We start from the raw sequence: 26736 nt of genomic DNA on the forward strand, positions 1-26736 counted from the left end.
GCAATGAAGCTGCTGAACTTTAAAGACTTAGTGTTACTTGGAGCCATATGCCTGGGACACCTTTTGGCTTCTCCCATGTCTAGAGTGGCAGTGTGCCTCCATGATCTGATTCCCTTAAATGAGGTCCAAAGGAAATGGAAAGAAAACTCAACAAGCTTGCCTAGATGAGTCTATTATTTAATACTCCTGCTGCTTCTTCATAACTGTAATTGCCAATTACTGTTTATAACCATAGCCATGTAAAGTTATTTACATTAGAACCCACCACCTAAATAACTCTAAGGAGAATTTATGGATGTAACTTTGCACTTAACTGTAAAATTATAGCAGAGCTACCATCTGTAGACATAGTGCCCCTCAGGATATGAAGAAATTGCTGGGACTGTCTTACTGACAATTCCCAGTTTCTTGGGATTACAAGAACAGTGTGTGTAGATAAAGACAACAAGTTCAGCGTACATTAAACACACTGAGCAATGAAGCTATTCAGACACAAACAATTGCCCTGCTTGGTTTTTCCATATTCTCAGTCTTGGGTCACTCTTACACCCAACTGGAAACATGAAGCGCCTTAAGATGTTCAGGGAAGGTGCTTCAGAAGCGCTGGCTTGAATGCCGCAACACACTGGTACCTAGATACTGCTCAGATGGATTACTGTGATGAGTGCTGTATGAATAATGACATTCTTGGATAAAGTAAGTCATGAAATAAATCATGGCAGGATGCTTTATGCAATTTTGAATTGGATCCTGAAATGCCCTGAGATGTGGCAGAGCAGAAATGAAGACAGGAGGATGCATCTTGTGTATGAACAAAAATATCTTTGCATTTTCTGGTGGCAGACATCATCTATTGCAAACTCTGTTCTTTTGTTTTTCAGACACTGAACTGGACATGAATGGGATGGCATCAGATCACAACACCTCCTCCCAGGAAGAATACCTCCCACACTATCTCCAGAAGGAAGACCCCTTTGCATCAAGACTTTCTAGAGAAGCTGACATCATAGCTGGGTTTTATTTGACAGTAATTGGTAATGATTTTTTAATTCGTCTTTGAAATATGACTATGTCACTGCATCCTTGCAGGCACTCACAAAGAAGGCAGAAGCTGCTGTGCATTAGATGTGTAATTACATATTTCTTCATACTAGAAAGAAAAATCTAGGAGGGAGAGGAGAGAATGTGTTAGAAATAGGGTGTCGACAGTTAGTGTTAACAGACAATGCTACTCCAGGTAGCCAAAAGTGACTAGCAGTAGAACTTCCAGCAAAAAGTGAAGAAATACTCAAATTTTTTCTACTGATAGGTTACTAGCTTGCAATTTAATAATTCTCGACCAGAACTGGCTTTTGCCCTTATGCCATGTGGGTTTTATGGCCTGTTTTCAAAGCCCCTCTCATGTGCCTACGCAGCAAAGAGAACATCCCCAGACGTGCTCATTTGCGTCTTGCTCAGCTCCTAGCATCAGCTGTCCTCTGTTACATATTATATTGAACAGTATTTTCTGCCTAACACCCTCCCCTCCCTTTTGTTTTGGAGTCTTTTACCGTGTGCAAAGTGACTTTGCAAGCAGAATAAATGCAATTATTTATTGGTTAGTGCACACAGATGATAGCTGCGACTGGTTTCTACATTAAGTATTCATATGCCAAGGAGTTGTCATTCACCTGGGAAATACTGGTCTCCGTTGCTTCTAGGAATAAACTGGTCCTTGTTCTTGATTTACCATCTTTGCTTTGGGGATGGGGACAAGGTTTTATCTCTTTGTGTCAATATTTTTCCTCTCAAGATCTTGAGCTTCTAACTGTTGCCTCAACACTTACACTTCTTTCTGTGGTTTAGGTTTCCTTATGTTTTATGGCTTCAGTTTATGCAGTTTCTCACAGCTCAGCAGCTATTTTCTCGGTAAAGCTGAGCCAAGGGTGTATCACTGTGCTACACCAAACTGGACTCCAGGTGTCAGATGGCTGAACACCAGGCTGAATACAGGATATATAGCGTATTCCTCGGCATTTATTTTAGTTTTGAGTCATTCTCTTTTTCTATCAGGTCTGCACAAAATATAAAGATCTCTCAGTCCTACCTTCATGTTTCTCATTCACTATTTTGCATCCCTCCTTCATACTCTCTCTTACTGCCTTTCCCCCGACTGATCTAAGTAATCTAATCTTTTCTGCAGTGGAGGTCTCACAAAGGCTTGAATAATGCTTATTTCTCATCTGTCTTTTGCTTATGTCTTTATCAAAAAAGGAATCCAGAGCAGCAGAGATGGCAGGTGAAGCTGTATCGCTGTGCTGTTCTCGGTATTCATGCACCATTTTGTATGTAACCCAGCTTTTCACATATATATTTTTTTCTGCTGCTATGCGGACAGATGTCTTCATTGAATTGTCCAAAACAACCCCCCCTCGGGTCTTTTTTCACTCGGTTAAGCAAATTTAAATTTAACCCCTGGAAATATGTCTGAGTAGCTGAAATGAATCCTTCCAATGTACACTGTGTTGCCTTGTTATATTGGCTGTATTTAGTGTAGATTTATCTAGTTCCAAAGAAATACCCCTGCCAGGTGTGAAACATCTTGGAAAACATAGATAAAAGCAAATTAAGGCAAGGAACAGAAATCACAGATTTCCAGTGAAAAACCAAAAGCTAACCATGAAGGCACAGTTTTACATGAGCAGTGTGAGGAGACTGAAATTATAGTTTAAAAAGGGCTGATAATCATTTTGATATTGGACTTATCAGTAAGATTCCCACCTTCCCAGTGTTGTGGACCGGACACCAAACAGCCTGTGGTGGACTCATTGCACCCCATGGCCCAAGCCAGGAAAGTTCAAGCCATAGCTCTGCTGTACACACGTGTAGGTCTAGACATCATATCCTACATTTTGCTCTGGGTTTAACTTATTTTTTCATGTGGTTTTTTTGCGTGGCGTTTTACTTGGTTAGTTACTTTACCCTTACGGTCATTACACACTCCAGTAGCAGCTTTCATTAGAGCCAAGTATGCTTTTCGCATGCGCATGTAAATGCTAGATTTGCATCTTCCTTGGACTTGCATCTGTAGCAAAAGATACCACTGGTATCCTGCACAGATATTTTTAATTCCTTTTAGCAATCATTGCAATGATTTTTAGCAGTCATTGCTTAGCTGCTGATCAGTCGTGCCCTCAGCCATTTCAGCAACGGCAACTAATTTAGTATTTTCTAGACCAGCACAGCAGTGGTTTAGACACTGTGTATAATACAGTAATGGATATTAATTTTCCAGCGGCCAAGAGAAGTACAGAAACCCCCCCTTGTATAGGGGTTTGTGTGAAGAAGGAGAGCGTTATGCTTTTTACCAGTAAAACAGAATTATACCTCAGAGCTCAGCCACTAAGAGAGGGAATTAAACAAAACTGGTGGAAGGAGCAATGTCAGGTCTTCTTCTGTGCTTGTGAATAGATGGGGTAAAGCAGTCTTCAAACACATTTTTCTTACCAAAAAAAAAAGAAGGCTTTGCTTGGGCTAATGCTTCTCATGTAAGTTGTACCTTACAAGATGGCTTAGCGCCTTGGGGATGCCACCTTTAGCTCCTGTTGATGTGCAGATCCGGATTTTATTACCCATTCATATTTAGGTGGATAGCAACATTTTAATAATATCTCGGGCCTGCAAAAATATGAGAAGTTAGAAGGAAATTAATCTTCGTTGTTCGCAGGTAAATCTCTTGAGTAATTTTTTTTACTTTCTCCAAACAAAAATAATCCTAAATTTCCTTTTCCACTAAGCTGATTTCTGACAGTTCAAAGCATCCACATTTCTGCTGGGACAAGAAGCACTGCCGTGCCAAGATTTTTGGTGGTAGATAGTGGATCTTAAGGTGGCAGAGAAGGAAGCCTAGCTCTGTGAAATCATGCGCTGACATCAAATTCCACACGAAAGGCTTGCTAAGGCTCTAAATTTGCTTTAATTGGCAGCTTTATAGTTAATCACAGCTCCCGAGTATCCAAAACAGTATGCAAAAACTATGTGCTTAAATAGCTCTCGGGCATAGTTGTGTCTTGTGGCAAGTCTGCAGTATTGCAGATTTACTTTGTGAACTCTGTAATCTGCAGAAGATGGAAAACCGAGCTGGGGCATTCAGCTCCCGTACCCAGCCAGGGAACGTCTATGGTTTGTTATTGTAACTTGTGGTTCAGGCCGAACCTGCCCATTGTCACCTTCTGCCACTGAACTGTCCCCCCTATTCCTTTGCAGATCCCTTCCAAGAAATGGTGGCCCTTCTTGAGGGTGTCCTGTGTGGACATCCTGATAGCAGGGTGAGGGGCTAGCTGTGGAAAGGTGGGAAGCCAGGAGGGGGGGATTGCTGTTGGGCATCTTTTTGTGCTTGAGGCACGTAAGGTACAAGTGAGTTTAAAATTTATTTCAAACAGGGGAAGAAGCTGCACAGTGAGCGAACAAGGCTGGGATCCTATTAGGAAACTCGGCAGAGCTTTTAGGGTCAGGCTGGTTGTACAACTGAAGTATTGCAGTTTGAAAATATAAAAATACATTTTTTTGTCTTTAAAGAAAATCAGGGGTCTTGACCAATCTGTGATAAATTCTCTGCGAATGTGTGATCTTTTGTCCTAACCAGTTCATTTCCACGTGTATTTTTTAAATTGTCTGGAAAAAAAAAATCAAACGGTACACGTGGTTATAAGAATCCAATTCTTTCACTTGTCACTTCCCCCGCTAGCTTTTTCATCACTGACTCGATTGATTTACTGTACGGCCGGGTAGGGTGCCTAACTACCCAGCAGAGACCTGCTGGCTGTCAGCTCCTTTGAAAGCCCGTGGCAAGTAACTATTGATTTGCAAACGGTTGTTGCACGCTTCCTCAGCGTGTTATGAAACAGCTTAATTGAAAACAAAATCCTGAACTATCTTCTCTTTTTTTTTTTTTTTCTCTGATGGTTTAGCACTGCTGTCACATTGGAGAAAAGGAATCTTAATTGTTCAGATTTCTTCTTTTATACACTTTCACCTTTCGCTGCAGGTTGGCTCTTTCTCTGTAGGTGGCACTTTTTTAGTTTTCGCATCCTTGGCTCTTTGTGTGTATTTATGTAACAGTGTTACGGCGCCGTGGACCGTTGTGCCCTGAACTGTTTGCTCCTGGAAAAGAGCCTTTTTTTAACATCTGAAGAGTCTTTTTCCCTCTGTTTCCAACCCTGGGCTCTGCCCAGGCACACAGCCTGCCAGCACCTACCAGAGCTGGCAGCCTGCACCAGCAAGGACTTTGTCTAGCTCTTAGGAAAATCTTTTTAATAGTAGGAAAAATGAAGCATTAGATGGCACATCTAGGGAGATTATAAAGTTTCTATCACCAAGGAGTTAAAAAAGAATTCAGATAAGCAATTGTCAGTTACAGGTATAGACAAAAGGCAACTTAAATTATCACTGGACCCCTTCCAGCTGTAGGATTAGGAGGTCAGTGGGTTGGGGCTCTCTGGAACATTGCTATTAATAATGAGCAGTTGCTTCAGAGACTTGTCTGATGAAGACATCTCTGGGCTACCAGTCAGTTGAAAAAGATTTGGGAAAATGTCAGGTGCATTTGAAAGGTATTTCAAAGTAAGTGCTGGCACACTAGATATCCTAAATATCACTAGAGAGAAAATGGCATTAAGAGAGAAAAGGATTAAGATATATGAAAAATGCTCAGCAATACTGAGATGCATTCACTTATCTGCAAGGAAGAAAATAATTCAAATGAATACCTGTATCTACTTACAATTCATATTAAATTTTCAGAGCCATAAGAATTCACCGAGAATAAATCAAATTTGCTGAGAACACCTAATATTAAATAATAAGCCAGCTTCTGTCCTGTTTATTTTTGAAAATAATATAGAAAGCAATACTGTCAGTATAAAAAAAAAGCAGTGTTTCCAATTAGACAAGTGTTGCATTTATTACTGAAAAATTCAAAATCAAAGTATTTTTCTCCTGAGTTTGGTAAACTTTTGGTTCCACAGTTACTCATATTTCTTGAGAAATAGTCTGGTTTTAGCCTCTGGGAACCGTTTTTCTCTCTGCCTCATGGATGTCCCCAGGTTGGGTTTCTTGGTTCTGTGAGGACATGGCACCCTTGCAAGAGCATAATTCCACTGATGGGCCAGAGGAAATGCCCATTTAATTCCTGAGGTTTAATTCCTGAGGCCTGGCCTCCCAGCAGACTGATGGAAATTATGTGTTGTTCAAAGGTACAATATTTGGAGAGGGTGGCATTGCTGGGTGGATGGGAGGCTGCTGGGGTCTTTGTGAAACATAGAATACGGCTGAGTTTGCACCACCAGAGCCATGTGTAGGAAGGCACCATGAAGAGTGACTTTTCTGCCTCACGACAGAGGAAAGTGGGGTTATTTACAACTTTTTTATGCTAGTGTGGAGGGTTGGCCTCGGCCAGCTGCCAAGCACCCAGGGCAGCTGCTTGCTTACAGCCCCTGCAGTGGGACGGGGAGGAAATAGGAAGAGCAAAAGCAGTGGAGATAAAGACAGGGTGGAGGTAAAGACAGGGAGATCACTCGGCAGTTACTGTTGTGGGCAAAACAGACTGATCGTGGGGAATTTAACTTCACTGAAAACGGTTACTGATTTGGATAGTGAGAAACAAAGATGACAAACATCAAATACTTAAGGAAAACACCTTTCCTCCCCCTTTCCCAGGCTGAACTTCACTCCAACATCTTCTCCCTCATTGCCATTGTAGGTCCCTTTGGTGAGGCAACGGCAGTTCAGGAGGTTGGGGTCTCTGCCACTCTTTGCTCTTCACTCTTCTTACTTGTCTCCTCTCCCTCCTTCTTACTTGTCTCCTCTGCTCCGGCACGAGGCCTCCATGGGCCATGGTCCCTTCGGGGTGTTTGCCTTCGGGGGTGACTCTTGCTTCCTGAAAGGGATGTTGTGTGCTGTCCTGCATTTCCACTGCAAAACAATCACTCCGGGCTCAAACTCTTTCAAACATGAGTTTGTGAAGAAACAGCTTTCTTTAAGGGAACTGAAAACCCAGCAATTTTTGATACCAGTGTGATTAGCTCCACAGCTGCAGCGTTGGTCCCTGCGGGCCCTTGGGTGGTGATATGGCAAAAAAGATGTTGGCCAACACGAACAGAATCCCTCCCCATGCACTGAATTCCAGCTGGAAGTTAAAATCAGATCTATTTTATCATTTTTCTTTCTTATGATAGAAACCAATTTTTATTGTAAAATTTAACACGTGATATTAATTTCTTAATTTACATTATTTTAGAAATTTATCCCTCCACCTCTGATTATAGTATTTAATAAAATTAATGTTGGTCAGAGATTGGGGTCCTTGTGATTACAGACAGCTGAATTTCATTCTTGTGGTTGCATAAAGGTTTGTGAGACAAACGGGGTTGATCAGAACAGAGGAATTACGGGATTTCTATTACGTGCATTCAAATGATAGTTGTGCAGGCTCAGGTGGTGCAGGCAATGCCCTGCTGCAGAGGGGAAAATAGCATTTGTTGTGGGAGGGAGATGTCTGCAGTAGATGTCTCTATGAGGGGCATAATGAGGATGAGATGATCATGTTTCAGAGTAAAATGTCTAGCCTTGGGACCACAGGTTCAGGCTGAAAATATCAGAGAATTTCACAAGGAAGACGGGATATTGCTGTTTTTGAGGACAATTCTAATCTGATTGTTTTTCTTTTTTAAATTTTTATAGGGATTCTTTCAACTCTGGGAAATGGGTATGTTATTTTTATGTCCTCAAAGCGAAAAAAGAAGTTGAGACCTGCTGAGATAATGACTGTTAATTTAGCAGTGTGTGATCTGGGCATTTCAGGTAATTTCATGTTTTATTTTCACTCATTTTTACTATCCCACCATTCTTTCTGGCAGCAGCAAGAGACAATCCTCTGGAAGTCATGGGGAGCCCCAAATGCCTTTTGCTCTATTATTTGCGTATAACTAAGAGAGAAGGATAGAAAACAACATTCCTGAATAACTTGATGGAAAGAAATGAAAAGTACAGGGGAAAAAATAGGGTTGGATTTATCAATCAGGCAAAACTCCTGTTCACCCCAGCACTGGGCAGGCCTTCAAAGACAGCTCCCATGCGCATCCTGGCACAAGAACCACAAAATAGCTCAGTATTACGGTTGAAGAAAATTATAGTTTCTTGCTGTAGGGTGCAACAGGAGGGATCCAGGTACCTCAAAAGTACATATTTAGCCAAATATGCCTAGGGAGGGGCACGAGGGGAAAGAATTGGAAAATGCCAGTGGCCATCAGCCTATCAAAGGTAATAATTTTCTCTCTAGTGACCGTCCTCTTTTGTCTCTGGGTCAGGAAAACAGGCATTTGTGTCAACATATAGAGTAAGAGCAACATCAGCCAACTGGAGGGATTTTTATTTCAGCCCCACAGCCTGGATGCCCTGGCATGAGAGGAGGGAGCTTTGGAAAGTTTTACACGAAGTTGCAGAGTCAAAAGCCTTTGGAGCTCATTCCTTTGGCTCTTGACATGAGTCTCATTCAGCTGTTTACGGCTACATGCAAATGGAGGGGGAGGACTGGATGTCCTTTAGAAAAGGATATTTTGGATGTCAGACAATCCAGTGGGTATAAAGGCCTGATGTGACCCAGCTGACCATGGGATCTCCCCAGTGTAATATAAATGAGAGTATGTTCCCATGCTCCCAAAATCATCTGTCCCCTGCGGGTTGCATACACCAGGACCCCTGCCCCCAGCTCCCGTGCACCCTTTTCCTGCTGTTGTCTCTGCCAAATGCTTTTGCCTTCATCCAAATGCCTAAAATAGCACTGAACAACATAAAATGATGGTTCCCATCCTCCCAAAACTGGAGCTCATATTGTGTCCTCACTGCACACGGCCAAGGAGCTGCTCACTCCCTCAACTTCCAGTAATTTTGGTGCCTCTTGGTGATCAGTAAACATGGTTTTGTGAAGGAGATACTTAGGAATTCAGCAGAAGAAAGGAATTCACATAAATATCCCTGCTCTGCTACCACACAAAGAAATCCCAATGATTTCTTTGGCATATCTGCTAGGGAGACACTATTTCCATCTTGCAGCACTTAGAAGTGAAGAAAAAAAAAAAAAGACCAGTGTTTGCCTCTTCTGTGATGCTCCCATCTCCTTTGTGTCCTAAGAGTCTGTCTTATTTTATAAGGCTCATACCTGACTCCAATGAGAGTCACTCCAGTGAGACAGAGTGTTTCAGGAGAATTTCCGTAGCTATATATTTGGGATGTAAACAGATAACTCCTAACCATATAAGCTGTATGTCCCAACCATACAATCTACAGTGTGTTTAGGAGCCTTCTTAGCACGAGGGATGCTAGTTTCTCTGCTAGGTCTGTCACCAACATACCACTTGGTCACCTTGTCTTCCATGAGGTTCTCAATCTATCTGTGTGTTTCAGTTTTGTAATTAAAAATAATTGTGATTGGCACAGCCATGCATGCTTTTTCTCCCTTCTCTTTCCTTTTTTTTTTTTTTTGTTAATGGAAGATGTTGACTCGAGAAATGTGATGTGTTCTGTCTGCTGGACCGACTGGAGTGAAGATGGGACTTTTCCCAAAATCTTCATATTTCACGCACTTGCCTTGGCACCTTTTTCAAGAAAGGGGTTCTGCAATGGCTTCCTGCAGATTTCCACAGGGTGGCACCAGCCACTTGTTCAAAACTGCATCAAGCTTATTTTGCACTGATACCATGCTCCGAGTCCTGTGCCGCTGAAGAGAAAATTCATTTTGTGCAAATAAATGTTTTGGCCTTTAGAGGTGGTAATGATTTACATGAGTAAAGTTGCTGACTCAGCATATATCCCAGACCTTGCCATATTTCATGTTTTCCTTGAAACCTTAATCACTGGGGTCAGCTTCTGCTTGAACAATTAAAGTACATTTATTATGCTTAGAGAAAAGCACATAATATATTGACCTGAGCACAACCTTCAGGCTCAGGCAGAATTTTCCTTACAAGCTTAGGCTAAAGGAAAAGAATCCCAAAATACCGTGTTTAAAAATAAGTCTCATTTTGAAGGGTTTTCAATCATGATGCTTTTGCCATAGAAAATGGAGCAAAGGCCATTTTCTGCAAGATTTTGTTTTAGTAGAAATATTTTAGTTTTCGGTTGAGAATTAAAATGGAATGTTTAGATTTGCATCAGTTTGATCTGAAATAGAATATTTTTGGGAACAATCCAAAATATTTTTCTACAGATCACTTCAACAAAATAAAGACTTTTGACTTGACTTCTGTGAATAGGTTACCTTGTGGGAATTACACTTTGCAAGACCATTTTTGCCTTCTTTAGCCAGTTCACTGAGCTGCCATGATATTACAGACAGTGTGGGTCAGCCAGGGAAACTAGCCCAGGGCAGCTGAGATGCTTTCAACTCCTTGAGGTGCTCTGGCAACGCCTGTGCAGGAAGGAATACTGTCACAGGAAGGTGGAATTCAATATTTAATGTTGTTTGAATGTTGCAGTAGAACTGTTCAGGCCTTGGAGCATTTCAGGTCAGTCTGGTAAGTAGAAATGAAGGATTAGGAAAACATGCTGATGTTCCTAGATTGTAAATTTTTGAGTTTTCTGTTCCATTAAAGTTGATTTTTTTGTTTGTCCAGTTTGAGACAAAAAAAACCCCAAAATCAGGAAGTGGAGATTTCCAACTAGAAAATTACAATTTCCAAACTTTCTCATTTTCATGATACTTACAAAGAATATGAATAATGTTAATCTGTTTTAAGGTGAGAACAGAACAACATACGACCTAACTTCACTTCTTCCATAATGCACCACCCACTTTTACAAATGGAGAAATGAGCTAAGGTGCCGCTAGGACAGAGTCTCCAAAATAGTTAGGTATTTCCCTTCTGTTTGGGGATGTTTAAAACTCTTTAATACCTGTGGCTGAGAGTCACCAAGGAAGAGTGTGATATGGACAGGAGCTGAAACCACTTCTTCAGCTCAAATCCATGCTGCGACCATAGCACCATCTTCCTTTCTAACCTCACACTTTACTACAGTATGCATCCTACTGTTGGGCCTTGATAGGTTTGCAGAAGTCCTCTTTGAAGGCAAATTTCTTTATCCTGTGTTTGAAGACACTCAATTGATTATAGGGATGTAGCCTAACTAGACCTGTGCCTGTTTCAAACCCAGACTCACCCATCACCCGTACTGTTTACATACTGGCATGCGTTTGCATGTGGACTTAACACATACTCTGAAGTTTTCACAATGGGAAAAGCCTGCACATGCTCAGTACCAGAGCATGGGTTTACCTCTGGTTCATGTCATCTGCAGTAAAGCAGCTGTTTCCAGCCATTCTGCAGGCTTGGCTCATCCTACCACAGCACAGATGCTATGGGATCTAGCTACAGCTGTCTTAGGCTTTGTCCTGTGGATGGAGGGCACGCAAGTCATCACATCTGTTGTGCCTGAAGCCCTCTGTCCACGTTGCAGAGCATTTTTACTGGTATTAGCTTTGGGCAAAGGGGAGGGTTTGCTCTTCTGAAAGAGGATGGTTTTATCAGCGATGGATTTTATCAGTCAGCTGACATTCTTTTCTCCTTTTGAAGTTGCAGGAAAACCCTTTAGTATCATTTCCTTCTTTTCTCACCGCTGGGTGTTTGGATGGAGGGGCTGCCGCTGGTATGGATGGGCTGGTTTCTTCTTTGGCTGTGGAAGCCTTATTACCATGACAGCTGTCAGCCTGGATAGATACCTAAAAATCTGCCACTTGTCTTACGGTAGGAAAGAAAACTGTATTAAGTGACTATAGAAAAACTATATTAAATGATATAGTTTTCTAGACTGAAATCATAGTTAAGCTCTTCAGAATGCTTTTGTTAAATATAGAGGGGAATACACAGATAAGAGAAACATATTTGCATGGTCCAAGTAATCCCAGCTAAATTTGTATTGCTGGACATATCACCTTCGCTGTTGTCTCTCTGCTGTCTGCTTAAGCCATGAGTTTTAGTAATCGCTCATAGATAAATCACTTTGTGTCTATTAAGGCCTATTAACATTAAGTAGTGAACATATTGCAGGGTCTTATGGACCAACACACAAAAGTATTCTGTATTAAATGCCTAAATTCCTTTAAGATACGTGACAAGCTATTTAAAACATCTAAAAGATTTGGATGTGCAATACGTCATAATGTGATACCATCTCTCTAATATGGAGATGGAACCTGAGAGGATGAAATGAATTTAGCAATGAAAGCTGTTATCACCATATCCATCAATATCTTATATCTCTTGAATATGATGTATTATATGCTTCTTTTTTTCCAGTTAAAAGGTGTTGTCACAGTTTTGAAAGGGTGTTTTTCTTGCATTGGAAGGGACTAACTCCCCAACAGAATACAGGGAATACTCTTGATGACTTTACATATAAGATACACCTTGCCCATGTGACTTGAGGGACATATAACAGATTTCACTATAAAGACATATAATATCAATCATGTAATGTTGAATTATAAGAAATGTTTGCAGCTGGGAAGTGTAAGTAAGCCAGTCTGTCCCATAGCTGAGTGTGCTGTCAGTTAAAGGCTGTCGTACTGCGCTAAAAACTCCTGTCATAGATCCTGGCATGTCCATACTTTTTCCTTAAAAGTGAAAGCAAGGAAGGTCTCCTTAGCTGAGTTTTAAATACACCATTCACGTTAAGCAGGATTTCAGTTCTTTCTGTAAAAGTCTTATCAAAATAGTTCAGTGGCAACCCAAATCATAGACAAGTTTTCACAGACTTGGTGAGCTGAAGTAAATATTTCATGGCCGGCTGCCTTCATGCCGTGAGCTCTGTTTTTTAGTATGACATCTTAGTTTAAGAGAGACAGAACACTTCAAAACTTGTTTTCTCAAGGGCTCTCTGATCATGGCTGTCCATAAAAAAAATGACGGAGAGCAATGAACATATTTAGCATGGTCAGTCTAGGTGGTTAACTTAGCCATTTTCTGTATAAGGCCTAAATCGGTCATCAGGAACCTGGAGCACCTGACTATATACCTACACCTTCATTTTGCTCTGAAAGCAGCAATGTTTTTTTTGGTTTGGGTTTTTTTTTTTGTTTATTTTTAGGTTGTTATGATTTGACAATAGCTGTGAAAATAATGTCACTCTTTTAGTACTCATGCTATTGTTGCTTTTTTTCCCACACCTGAACACAACAAACCACCTTTCTGTCTCTCAGCCATTGTGCTCGAATACATCATTTGTCAGTCAGTGTTCATTTTCCTTCCAGTGATCTGGAAACGTAAAATCAGCTGGGGAAGGGGCACTGGTCACCTCCAAATTACAGTTGCTTCTTTGCTTTGGTTTTGTTTTAAGTCATTCTCAAACCCTGAAGAAAGCTCCTCAATGCCAGTGGATGGGGAGTGAAGACAGAGATTAGAGCTTCTGAGGTGGAAGGAGCTGTTATAATACCATAGTCTGAGTTTCTGCATAAATCATAGGTTTTAACTTGTTAGTTCTATCTGAATCCAACATGTTGAACATAGGTGATGATGGAAAGTTTGTAAACTGAAGCTTTTTCTAGATGAATTAGAGTTGTATGCAAGATGGGCAGAGAGACAATATTCCACTCCACAACTTCAGGCCTGACATTTAATAAAAAAAATGGGCAAGGATACATGAAAACACCTATTACGAATACTTCTGACAGTATGCACATGGTGATTTACTGTACTGGAAAAAAATGACAAGGTAAAAATAAATCTTGGATATGTTATTTCCTCTGTAAAGCCTTGTCTTTCAGTCACTTGGGTTAATAATTTATGTTGAGAAGTGTCCTGAGATCAAACTTTAGCCAGTTAATACATGACAGGAGGAATAGGAAATAACATAAGTTACATTATACAGTTGCAGCTAGTGAGCCTTCATACTGAATAATGAAAGGCTGAACTAAACACTTAGTCCTTCACGTGGGTTGAACCTCCATCTCATCTGACCACACACTATGAATACGCCTTTACAGACCACAAAGCAATTTTAAAAATTATTAGTCAAGATTCCCATGATTGTTGCTGAGCTAGTTGTTTGGATTGCTTTTGTACGGACTCTTCTAGGTTGCAAATCATCACAACTTAAAATAAAGATCTGAAAAAAAGTCAGGTGGAGCCGTCCATATGAGTGTGCATTTCTCTTCATGAGGTACAATGTGAGCTGGGGTGGCTAGCGCAGGGGTCACTATCGATACCTGGAAAGGGGCGAGATGAACCCTACAGAGTTGTTGTCAAACAGCCAAGCAAACTCTTACTGCACGTGTAGAATGACATGTTCAATTGTGCCAAATGCATATGGACCTGAACTTGTAACTCTTGAATTATCTTCCAGGTACCTGGCTTAAGAGACATCATGCGTTTATCTGTCTGGCAATAATCTGGGCCTATGCTACATTCTGGGCTACGGTGCCTTTTGCTGGTGTGGGGAGCTATGCCCCTGAGCCATTTGGGACCTCCTGCACTCTGGACTGGTGGTTGGCGCAGGCTTCGGTGGCTGGACAGGCTTTTATTCTGAGTATTCTTTTCTTTTGTCTCATCTTCCCAACTGCGGTGATTGTGTTTTCCTATGTCAAAATCATTTTAAAAGTCAAATCATCCACCAAAGAGGTTGCTCACTATGATACAAGGATTCAGAACAGCCACATGCTTGAAATAAAGCTGACCAAGGTAAGTAGGAAGATTTAACTCAGTTTGCTTTGTTGGGTCGTAAAACCAGGCTTGGAGAACTTCAACCACGTACTGTCCTATGCTGAGTGATAGGATGATGCTCTGAAGGTGGTTCTTCTAGCTTTCTCCTCCGTTACTGTCAAGATGGGAAAAGACAGGAGTTGAAACATAATTTTGTGATTAGGGCACTCCAGTTCCTGAGATCGTGATTCACTCTGAAGCTCTGCCACAGCCTTTCTGTGTGACCTTACACAAGTCATATCACCTCCCTGTGGCCCTGTTCCCCATCATAAAGCTCCCTTTGCTTTCAGAGACAGTTGTAAAGAATTATTTTAAGGTGTTTGAGGTGCACAGGAATTCTAACAGAAAAACAGATAAAAAGCAGATTATTGTAGCGGGGAAATAAAACTTTCAGACAGCTTACGTTCCTCTGTTAATGAAGATATAAACCAAAGTCACTCTTGTGATATTGCAATTGTTTTTATGCAAATAATTTATCATTTAGGTTCAGCCATGAGCTGCTGATAAAAATGCACTCAAGTGATAAAATTAATTCGCCATCTCAGACCATATCCTATTTTCCCTTTCTGATTGAATCTATTTTCTATTTGGCAATGGTGACAGCCATGATCCTTGCTGATACTGGTTATTGTGCCAGGAAATCTCTCAAAATAAAAACTCGTACTGAACAAAACCAGATTTCTTGGTTGTAGAAGATTCACCAGCCTCTGTAAGCCATGCCAAGAGGGAGACAAGCAGCATCTTTTGCTTGGCTGATCAAATTTTATTACATTTTTGGGGAGTTGAACAGAAAGTTATAAAATACACAGCAACAAGTGACATTATGTCTAAACATATGGGTGAATCTCAGCTAGCTGCCTGTATGGTCAGTGCTGCCAATACGGCTGGTAAAACTGTACTTGCCTTTAAAAAGGGATGCTTCAATATGGTACTATTTTGTGGTTATTCAACGCCTTTCCTTCGAAGAACAATGGAAACTTTTGATTTGAGGTGGCAGATTTATTTTTGCCATATTGGAGGGATCATGTAAAACTTCAGTATGATCTGTCGAAACAATAGTAATTGTCCCTTCTGCCTTGGATCCACAGTGGAGACCATAATGTTGGGGTATCTATAAATATGGAAAATGAGTCTCCATCATAACCCATTTAACTCCACAGCACAGTTTATAACAAACAGGCTGTGTTTGAGATCCTTGGCTCACATGCACTGTTTCTTCAGTGACAGACAACAAAAAAAAGCATAAAAGAATGAAGTTTCCCTGAAAATAATATTACCATCAAGATGTGGAGCCAAAGGCTCTGTGAAAGATTATGCAATATCCAAACCTTGTGCTTTCTGATGATTTTTTGTTGTAATCCTGCTAATTGCCTTATTCCAAATGAGTGCACATGTACTACTATTAGTCTGGATGCAGTAATAGTCTGTCAATGGCAGCAGTATAATGGCATATGTTCTTCAGGATGTATTATTGTATGATGTCATTTGAAGCTATATCAGGCTGTGACTGAGTGCAGACAGGCTGGTTCAGGTAAAGTATATAAATCACAGATTTTGGCCCCGAACAATTTTTCTTTAATATTTATACTAAACATTCCTATGGCTACTTTTCTTCCTGTTATAAGGAAGTCCTTTTCTCATTTACCTAAATGTTTGGTAGAAATTTGCTTTTTAAAGTATCTACAGATTCTAATGGAGTACAAAATCCATGCTATGGGTTAGGAGAAAGAAAACTAGACATTGTACTAGCATTCTTACTTTCAATTAAATTCCCAACAGTTTCAATTCCGGCTTACGCAGGTAAATACAGTCATTTTTTATCTGCTGGAGTGGGTATACCCAGAGACTTGACAGCTCATGCCTTATTGAATGGCTTTATGCTTACTTGTTCCATATTTGTCTTGAAAGGGATTCAAATGATTGGCATTTTTGCAGTGGAAGATAGGCCATAGACCCCCTCCTGGGTGCAGGCAGGCAAAACTCTTCTCCTTCCTCCTGCTACCCATGGCCATCCTCGTGGCAGGTTGTTGGTCTCACTGGGTTTTGACACTTTCTCTGTGGGACATCAGCACACCCTACAAGAGGTGTAGAAGCCCTGCATTAGATCAGAGTGTTGCAAACTCTCTTTTCTTCTTTTCCCAATTTCCTTTGTTTTTGCCTTGGTGACTGTTACTGGGTAATACAGAAGGAACTATAGTAGATATAGATGGGAATACACCCTCCTAAACAAACTCACCTACAGAGATACTCGGGGTCCCCCACTCCCACATACCATCAGGACCTACTTTAGTCCTGGAAACTTCTTCAAAGACTTAGATGTTATGAACTTTGGAATCTGATTTCAAAGGACCCAGAATCTGGAAGACTTGCACTTAATTCCCCCCCACCCCCCCAGTGCATGCTTCTTTCATCCTGGAATGGAAAAGAGACTGGGTTTCTTTCTGACAAGCTGAGGAATATTTGACTGGAAGAAGCTATAGAAGTGAGGGGCTCTGCAAATAAGCAAGAAAAAAATCCCAGACAACAAAGAAAAAAGCTATAGGAAATGGTTCCAGTTTAACCTGCATTCATTTCAAAGATCTTGCTAAGATTTTCAAAAACTGTCACAGTTCTGTGTTATATATTATCCTAAAAATGAGAATCTATGTTTTTAATGGACTCTCCTCCTTAAATAATTTAAATTTGATGTCAGAGATTTATTATTTTCTGAAAAATCATTTAGTTTCCTCATGTTTAGCCTGACTTTATAGGATTTTTAAAGGTCTGTAATAACAGACTCATTAACTGCTCTGTGTCAGGTGACAGGAAAACAAGAGCTAGATAAAAAGAAGAGAAATGCATGACAACTTTTGTTCATATTATAAATTTATCGGAAGCGAGTTATCATTTTTCTTTTCCATTCTGTTGCATGTTCCCTTGCATTCTGCCTAGCTCTGTGTTGTGCTGTCTATCTCTGCTAGATTAACATCTTTCTCTCTTTTCTCTTTTCCTCTCACAAGGTGGCAATGTTGATCTGTGCAGGGTTCCTCATTGCCTGGATCCCTTACGCTGTGGTCTCTGTGTGGTCAGCCTTTGGACAGCCGGATTCAGTTCCCATTCAATTTTCAGTGGTACCAACTTTGCTTGCAAAGTCAGCAGCCATGTACAACCCAATTATTTACCAGGTCATTGATTGTAAGTTTGCCTGTTGCCGGTCAGGTAGACTGAAGGCACTGCAGAAGATCTCTTTGAGGAAATCAAGGTAATTTCTTCTTTGAGAAGTAGGATATCTTTAAGTACACGATGTTCCAAAAATGTACCAAAATAAGATCTACCAAGTGTCACAACTCTTTGAATCTTATTTCTTGTGTTTGACCCTCTTCAGGGTCTTTCTTGCCATGGAAATTAGTAAAGTGACTCTAGGTGTAAAAAGAGAAGCAAGGAGATGGTTCTTACTTTTAGATCCAGCTGCAACTCCATTGATATGTCATCATGTGGGTCACGTCCAGAAGGTGTTGATGACCTCCATTGCCAGTGAAGTAAACGGGAGAGAATTCTGTTAATTCCTTATGTAATTAACCTGTTAATACTATGCCCTTCGGCCACAGAATTAGCAGGGAGAGACAATAGTTCCTTAATAACCTTGTAGGTACCACTCACACCAAAAAACCCCAAAACAAACAAATCAAAGCATAATAAGGTCTCATAAAAAGGCCTCTTTTCTATTTAGAACTTTCTGGCAAAATCTGTGCTGACCACCAGTGGAGCTCCTGGAAACACTAATTGTGCACTTGGAGGAAAAATGCTTCTAGTTCTGTCTTATGCAGACAAGTATCTTACTTCTATGATTGAACAACAATGAGATAACGATAGATGTTAATCTGACAGTGTAGACTGATAAAAAGGCCACAAATGCCCTACCACATATAAGTGACTGTGAATCTGTAGAATTCCAGTAAAGTAATTTGCTTCAAAAACCTAGAATATATGTGCTTCAGTATGTAATTATTAGGGGCATGAAGGCCCATTTCATCATTCATATTATTCCCTTACCAATTCCAGCATTTTTTGATGTATTTGTTCAGAGAGTGAGTCAATAACTCGAGCTTCCACAGCTTCCCTTAGACCCTCAGCAAGTGTGCAGATGACACCAAGCTGAGTGGTGCGGTCGACACGCCAGAGGGACGGGATGCCATCCAGAGGGACCTGGACAAGCTGGAGAAGTGGGCCCGTGCGAACCTCATGAGGTTTAACAAGGCCAAGTGCAAGGTCCTGCACCTGGGTCAGGGCAACCCCCGGGATCAACACAGGCTGGGGGATGAAGGGATTGAGAGCAGCCCTGCCCAAAAGGACCTGGGGGTCCTGGTGGATGAAAAGCTGGACATGAGCCAGCAATGTGCGCTCGCAGCCCAGAAGGCCAAGCGTATCCTGGGCTGCATCCAAAGCAGCGTGGCCAGCAGGTCGAGGGAGGGGATTCTGCCCCTCTACTCTGCTCTGCTGAGACCCCACCTGCAGTCCTGCGTCCAGCTCTGGAGCCCTCAGCAGAAGAAAGACATGGACCTGTTGGAGCGGGTCCAGAGGAGGGCCACAAAAATGATCAGGGGGCTGGAACACCTCTTCTGTGAGGAAAGGCTGAGAGAGTTGGGGTTGTTCAGCCTGGAGAGGAGAAGGCTCCAAGGCAACCTTCTAGCAGCCTTCCAGTACCTGAAGGGGGCCTACAAGAAAGCTGGAGAGGGACTTTTTACCAGGGTCTGTAGTGACAGGACAAGGGGCAACAGTTTTTAACTGAAAGAGAGTAGATTTAGATTGGACATAAGGAAGAAATTTTTTCCACTGAGGGTGGTGAAACACTGGCACAGGTTGCCCAGAGAGGTAGTGGATGCCCCATCCCTGGAAACCTTCGAGGTCAGGTTGGACGGGGCTCTGAGCAACCTGATTTAGGTGAAGATGTCCCTGCCCACAGCAGGGGGATTGGACTAGATGACCTTTAGAGGTCCCTTCCAACCCTAACTATTCTATGATTCTATATTACTCTGTAATCTTACACCCAGATTTATCTCATCTGCAGAACATACAGAGTTTATATATGTTGTAAGTGTTTGAGGTGCTGAATTTATAGTTTATCAAAAACCCATCTGTAGTTTTAGGCAAATGGGAGACAAATCTGAAGTAGCCTTCAGTGAATCTTTGGAGGCTGGATTTGTGTTTAACCTCCATGTTATCACTCCGAAGGAGGAAGGAAGTTTCACCTAGTCCCTCATACTGAATGCAAATTGGCTTTCCTAGGCTTGTGCAGTGAACAAAATGATCTGGAAAAATCACTTCCCGTAATCAGGAACCTAATTGTCAGCTTGGTAGGAACAAAATGATTGTTGTGCTTTCTCCTTCCCATAGGATGTATACCATATCTGCACACAGAGACTCAACAGTGATGAACGAAACCCAACTGGAAATATGAAGGCTCGTTTCACATACAGCAAATGAAAACCTGATGACAAACAATCATACTGTCTCAAGTTCCTCTTTCTGTAAATAAATTAAAACATGGTGACAGTTTTATTTTACTCCCTAGTCCTATGTACAATGTAGTTCTTTCCATCCTGACTAGAATAGTGTGACTAGAGCTGGGCAAATATTTTAAGTACTCAGAGGAAGAAGAAACAGAGAAGATTCATATGTATAAAATTTTTTTATTCACTTCAGAGTCTTTAAAATGCTTTTTTTTTTTTTTAGCACTAACAGAAGTGATAGTTTGGGTGATATTTTCCTTCACGGAAAGGGAAGTATTCACAAAGGCCAGTTTTAGTTTGCTAAAGCTAATCTCCCTAGATTCCTTCTGCAGTCACTGGAGAAGTGGAGCATGAGAGAAAGAATTCCTTAGAGGACAAATCAGAGTCAGAGCTTCACTTATCAGGGCTCTGAATCACCCATTGGAGAAACATTAGCCCACTGATTATCCCTTGTGAATATCTCTCCAACTCACATGGCTACAAGCTATCTTAAAACCACTTTGACTTCAGTCCTTCAATATTCAGAAATATTCTTTTTTAGTCAAAGCAAGATCAGAAGTGCCACACAGACACCACAGAGGGTCAGTACTTGTGAATGAGGGGGGAAAGGTCTCTTGCTCAAATGCTAGTTTCATTTAAACAATTTGGAATCATGAATGACTTTGTCACAAAAAAGAAGAACCTAAATGAAGTCAGCCCCATACAAGCCAAACTGAGCAAAACAATAGTTTGCACATCTTTTTACCATTCTCTGGCCAAAATTACAATGAAATGTGATGGCAATAAAGGCAGGCAGGGGTGACTTCTTGAATGGTAACTGATATTTTTCACCTTGTGTTGTACTTTTCACCATTCTTTATAAGATCACTATTTAATGTAAAAAGATAGATCCTTCCTCAATCCTAAGCGTGAAACCAGACTCAAAACTGGTGAATTAATAAGAAAGGTTACAGCATAGGTAACAGAGAAGTCTTTCTCAAGTGCAGTTGTATCCAATTTTTAAGCACCAAACCCTGGAAGGATTAGGATTAGGAATGATTTAGGAGAATGACAGTCCTACTAAAACAAAGCTCATAAGTTCCTAATACACTCAATAGAAAAACAATATGCTTTGAAAAGACCTGCAGAGTAAGGCAGCCAAAATAGTTGCATTGGATCTGAGCCATAATTATTCCCATTCTCTTCTTTTTCTTTTTTGGACTTACCTTAAGGTAGAGGCATCGCTACAGACCAAAAGAGTCTCCCACACAGATTTGTGTTGACTGTTCATTACAAAAGAGAAAGTTATGAGGGTTAAAGTTTTCTTCTGAATTGTTCCTTTAAGGAGAGAAAGCATTTATGAAAAAGTTTCAATTGTTTTCCTGTTTAACATTTAATGGTGCTTTTTATCATACTGTTATTTCACAATTGTGTTTAACACACATTCCCTGCAATACTGAACTTCTTTTGTAGCTGATCTGTAGTGATGTTAATCTTGTTTTATACAATAATATCATAAAGGTTTAAAGTAACCTGATGTTTATCGGCATGTTCCAGCACTTCCATTCTGCAGTGCAAACAGTTGCTATTTTCTCAAATGATATTCAGACAATGTAGCAGAAGTTGAATTTTGTTGAATTTCCTAAGTTGAGTAGAAGAAAGTATTGTTTCCTCCGCTGCAATATTTTAGCAAAAGAAGTTTGAATAAATACTAGGAGAACTCAGAGAGGTACAAGGAGTTGCCGTGTTACCTATACAATGTTTTGTGCTAATTTTTCCCAAGAAGTTGAGTTCTTTCACTTCTATAGACCTTTTGGTATAAGGCAAGTTTATTTCTTGACTGTGGTTGCAAGTTGCGCCCAAGAATTGATCCAGAGCAGAAGACATCCTTTACAATATTTCCAGATTTGGTTATGAAGCCATTAACAATCTTCCCTCCATTTTCCTGCAGCTTTTATTCCTTTCTTCACCCCGGCAAACTTTGGTTGGTATCTATAGATGTTTATCGTAACTAAGGTCTGATGTAAGGCAGACATACTGTGGCCATATAAATGTAGATTAGTTGGAGCAGAGCTGCTGGTAAGACTGAAGACGTTACCCACTAGTCTGGCCAGATTTCAGGGTAGATCAATTCTCAGTTTGTGCATGATCCCTTCCTGTAATTTCAATCGGGGAAGCTTTTCTCTTTACTTTTTAAAATTATGTACTCTCTTCAAAATTGCTGCTGGGTTATCCCAGAAATGGATACATACTTGTGGTAGGGCTGAATTTTTTATTCTTAAAGACTGTAAAATATTTTTGGATTTCACTATAGGGAATGTACTAGATACATGTGCTATCTAAATAGGTCAGAGGTTTAGTAAACTCTAAATATGAACTTCCAGAATCATGGTAAACAAGTTTCATATGATTTATTTAAAGATATTTATTTTTTATTCAGTGCCATAATTATATTTTTTTGAAGACAGTTTTACTGCTACTGAATAGTTTCTTTCTCTGTAAGAAACACTAGACTGCAATTTGAGCAGGAGTAAGAGACATGTTTATTCTGAGCATGTGTTCAAGTGAAAGATGTTTTCCTGAATCAAGCAAGACATAAACATTCAAGCATGCAGTACTGTAATTTACATGCAGAATCTTAGCCTAAGAGCTCATGGATCTCATCCAATTCAATGTTAAGAGAACTGGAGCACCTTCTTTGTACACCTGTATAAAGCAGATCATACAGTTCATGCTCTGTTTGGGATCACAGTGTTAGACGAATAAGGGGCCTTATTATGGATTCAAATTTTCAAGGTCGACTTTGAATTGAATTGAAGGCTGTAGCCTGATGGTTCAAAAGATAATCATTTGCCATTGATGCTCAGGACAGAATTTTGTCCTCTCCATGTGTTGCGTCTGATAATTGATGATTATATAAAACTGAGACATGTAACCTTGGTCTGAGGTAATCAAAAGACAGTGAATCTCTCACTTTCTGTTCAAGAAAACTTTTAAATGTTTTGCAAGATTCAAACTTATGTTGTTTTGTGACCTGAGCTTAGTCAAAGCACCAACAAAGTAAAACCTACTCAGTGCGATGAATGAGTAAGGAATACGTCTCTGAAGGAAGATTTCTTTGTTGCATTTTCAATATTTCAACCTGCTTGTTATATTAAGAAAGTTCCTCGTTTTATGTATTGACATTAAACCAAATGTTTTTCAATGAAAATAGTGCCATCAAGAATAATAGCTATAAATAAGAATCTTTTGTTATGTATCCTATGTGCACATTCAGACTGAGCTGCCAAGAAACAAAATATTGCCCGAATTCACTGTCAGTGGCTTAAAGAAAATAATTGACACGGGTTAAGACTCCGTTTAGATAATGAGCTGACCCGGACAGTAAGATTATCCCACTGACATTAAGCCACTACTCTGTATTTCAAGGTTACAGACAGTGAAATTATGCGAAGCATGTGGATATGGAGAGTTTTAATTTGGTCATTTTCAGTCATAGATGAAGAATGCCTATAAACATTTTTCTACAGACTTTGAAATCTGTTGACAATGCAGAACTATCAAGATTTACAGTGCTTGAAGAGACACTTGAAATAGGGGAATTAGGCAAACTTTTATGGCAGAAGTTGAAAAAATTAAAGCACTAAAATTGAAAGTTATGGTTGTGAGCTTTTGGAAGACAGTAGAGAGTATTTGTTTATGCAGGTGAATGCAGCTGTAGCAAAATTTATTCCTACACCTGTAATAATAATGAAAAAACCCCAAACCAGTAGTTTGTTAAAAATATTTATGGCCTACAGTGCAAGATCACAGCCAGCAGAAGATTTTGGCTTTGTGACATCCAGAGGGAAAGAGAAGACTGATGTGTCTTCACATGAACAGAGCATGATTAATGAATTGATAGGCACAATGCTAGTGAATTGGATTCTTTGGTGGAACTTTTCTCTTGGATGACTGTGTATGGACAATGTCTTTTGGAGGACGTCCCATCTCCAGTGTGCAGGGTGATATTGGTCGTGAGAATAAATCTGAATTGCTCTTAACTGGCCAGGCACTTAGTTCTCCTGTAATTCTACATTATTCATTTTATGATTGTGTTTCTACCTCTTCTTCCCACCAGGGAACTTTCAGACACGTCAACCTGCATCCCTCAGGAAAGCTGCTTTGACATCTTTTTAGTTACATTTCCTAGCTCAGGATGTTCCCAGATGAGTCTTGCCCCGGGTAAGAAGCTCTTAATAAATAACGTACACCGCAACACCCATTTCTCTCCCTCCCCTCTACCAAGACAGATGGATGATTGGCTGGTTTCCTCCACATCTGCATCTTTCCGAGTTTCGCAAGTCTTTGTAGTTCTCCAGCCCCGAGGAAGAACATTTAGCCACCTGAAACTAGAATTTCTGGAGAGCTGTTGCTGAGTTTAGAGCGTTGCAATGAAGCGAAGAGGCCTTTATTATCATCACCATGTTTACTTATGTTCTTGAGCCGTTGTGCATCCCATACTGACCTTTCTCTTATTTACATGCTTTGCTTTTCAGGTTGACTTGTATTCCCCTTTAGTTGGCACACGGTGCATACAGTGATAGGTCTATTTTTGTAATTGCGCGGCATGATCTTCACTTCCCCAGTTACGCCACTGTTTCACTTTATAGCTGGTGGAGCGGGTCTTGGACCTATAGGTCAGAACAAAATCTTTTGAAATACAAGGCTTAGTTACAGGGTTTCATGCTTTCATTACTTCTGAACTTAAAGGATTCTTCACTAATCATGTATGATGAGCCTTTATCAGTCACTGACTGTAGTTTTGCATCTCAAATGAGTAGAGAAGAAAACTCTAGAAAATTGCCACCTACTTTGTTAGAGATCTATTCTGAGAGAGACATTCAGTGTCAAACCAGGTAACTGTGCCACATCTGGATGAAAGGTACTAATAAATAGCAAACGTTTAGTAGGTTCCCTGAATCAGTAAGACAGACTATCGGTCTGTGTTTTGGACCTAGAACCTAAAGGGAATTTTGGGAATAGATCTCTTAATCTTTGTGTAAAATGACAATGAAATCCATGAAATATCAAGTAAACAGTGCACTGACCAAAACCTGACTGTTGTACAGAACATATTTCAGTCATAGATGGTGGATACAGTGTGTGGTATAGTATACATTTTAAGTGATGAATAATGTTTACATTGCATCAAGCATAATCCTATGTTAGTGAAAATATTAAACATTTAGAAAATAAATATGTGTAGAAAATAGATCTGAAAATAGAGGTGTGAAGGTCTTTTCGGTTTGTAAAAGGGGCTACACAGAGGCTTAACATCCTAAAATCAGAGGCTGGTGTGAAAGTTTTGCTCTTTCTGCACCAGTCTTGCAAAACATATCAAGAAAGGGATCTTACCGTGAGGTTTTGCATTCATGGAGGCAATTTGCAACACCTAAAAGTGTTCCTCTGAAGCATCTGAACATCCTTGATCCTGAATTGTAAGTCATTCTCTTAGATTGATCAGTGTGTAGAGAACTGCCTGTTTGCCTGCAGTTCTGGTCCTCAAAGCTAAGGAAAGCTTTAGAGTAAACTAAGGGGCAGTGTAACAGGGAAGAAAAAAAGTGATCATGTATAAGAAATGGAAGCTAAGAAGAGAAGATGACAGGGTTATGTTAAGTAGCGTAGAAGAGGAAAGGTCTGAGAGTAAATTGTATCGGTCTATAAATATCTTTAAGGCAATAATAATGTAAATGAAGGAAGGGAATTATTCACAGTCTCAAAAGGTGATAGAAATCAAAGCTGGAAACTAAGGCAGGAAAAGCTGAGATGAGGGTCTCTGAACTAGAGGAATACTCAGGCTTTGGAAGAGATCTCAAGGGGAGAAGTTAGGGCATGATTTATCAGATACTCAAGAACAGATTAGCTAATCCACTAGCAGAAATTACTTACAACTGGAAATACTTCTGAATGGTCATTTTTAGTCCTGAAATCTGATTTTCTGAAAAATTCCCTAATTTAAATGTTGGTAGTATCTCACCTTAGGACCTATTTTTATTGCTGGGGAAATGAGTGTTGACACTGCTGTACAGACAGCTAGATTGTATACACTGAAACCTGCTTCAAAAGACGTGTCATACAGTGAAACTCCACTTCTAATGAAGTTGTTTCAAAATCCAAAGTTGGTGCAATGCAGTTGCATGTACAGATGCCAAGTTAAACTTTGTTATGAAAGAAGTAGCTTTGCTTTCTCAGTTATTAGATGAGCTTTTCAGAGAAGTATCATTTCGCAACACTTGCAGTTCAAGCTGAAATAAAGTGTTGTAATTTCTGCCGTAGACAATTTCTGGGAATAAAATATTTTCAGTCATGCTATTGAGCTTTTGAGAATATGATAATAAATCTGGAACCTCAAAGTGATTAAATTAAAATATACCGAATAACCACAGGGAAATTACATGAGAAAATTACCTTTGGATGTTTAGAAAAACATTTTTTAGTGGTTTGTGATCTACATTTTCATTCTTAGGAATTATATTTCTAATAGAGTTAAATTTACA

The 26736-nt window shown here is 40.1% G+C and overlaps 1 protein-coding gene across 1 annotated transcript; it reads left to right on the plus strand.

Annotated features, from left to right (window-relative positions):
* Nucleotides 1–723: 723 nt before the first annotated feature.
* Nucleotides 724–20166, plus strand: LOC143158951 (opsin-5-like). Its single transcript, XM_076335417.1, is given in 7 exon segments — nucleotides 724–866; nucleotides 868–1034; nucleotides 7720–7839; nucleotides 11607–11777; nucleotides 14374–14708; nucleotides 17729–17970; nucleotides 20103–20166. Coding segments are annotated over 7 exon segments (1242 nt in total).
* Nucleotides 20167–26736: the final 6570 nt, after the last annotated feature.

The sequence above is a fragment of the Aptenodytes patagonicus genome, chromosome 3 (genome assembly GCF_965638725.1).
Source record: "Aptenodytes patagonicus chromosome 3, bAptPat1.pri.cur, whole genome shotgun sequence".
Lineage (NCBI taxonomy): Eukaryota > Metazoa > Chordata > Aves > Sphenisciformes > Spheniscidae > Aptenodytes > Aptenodytes patagonicus.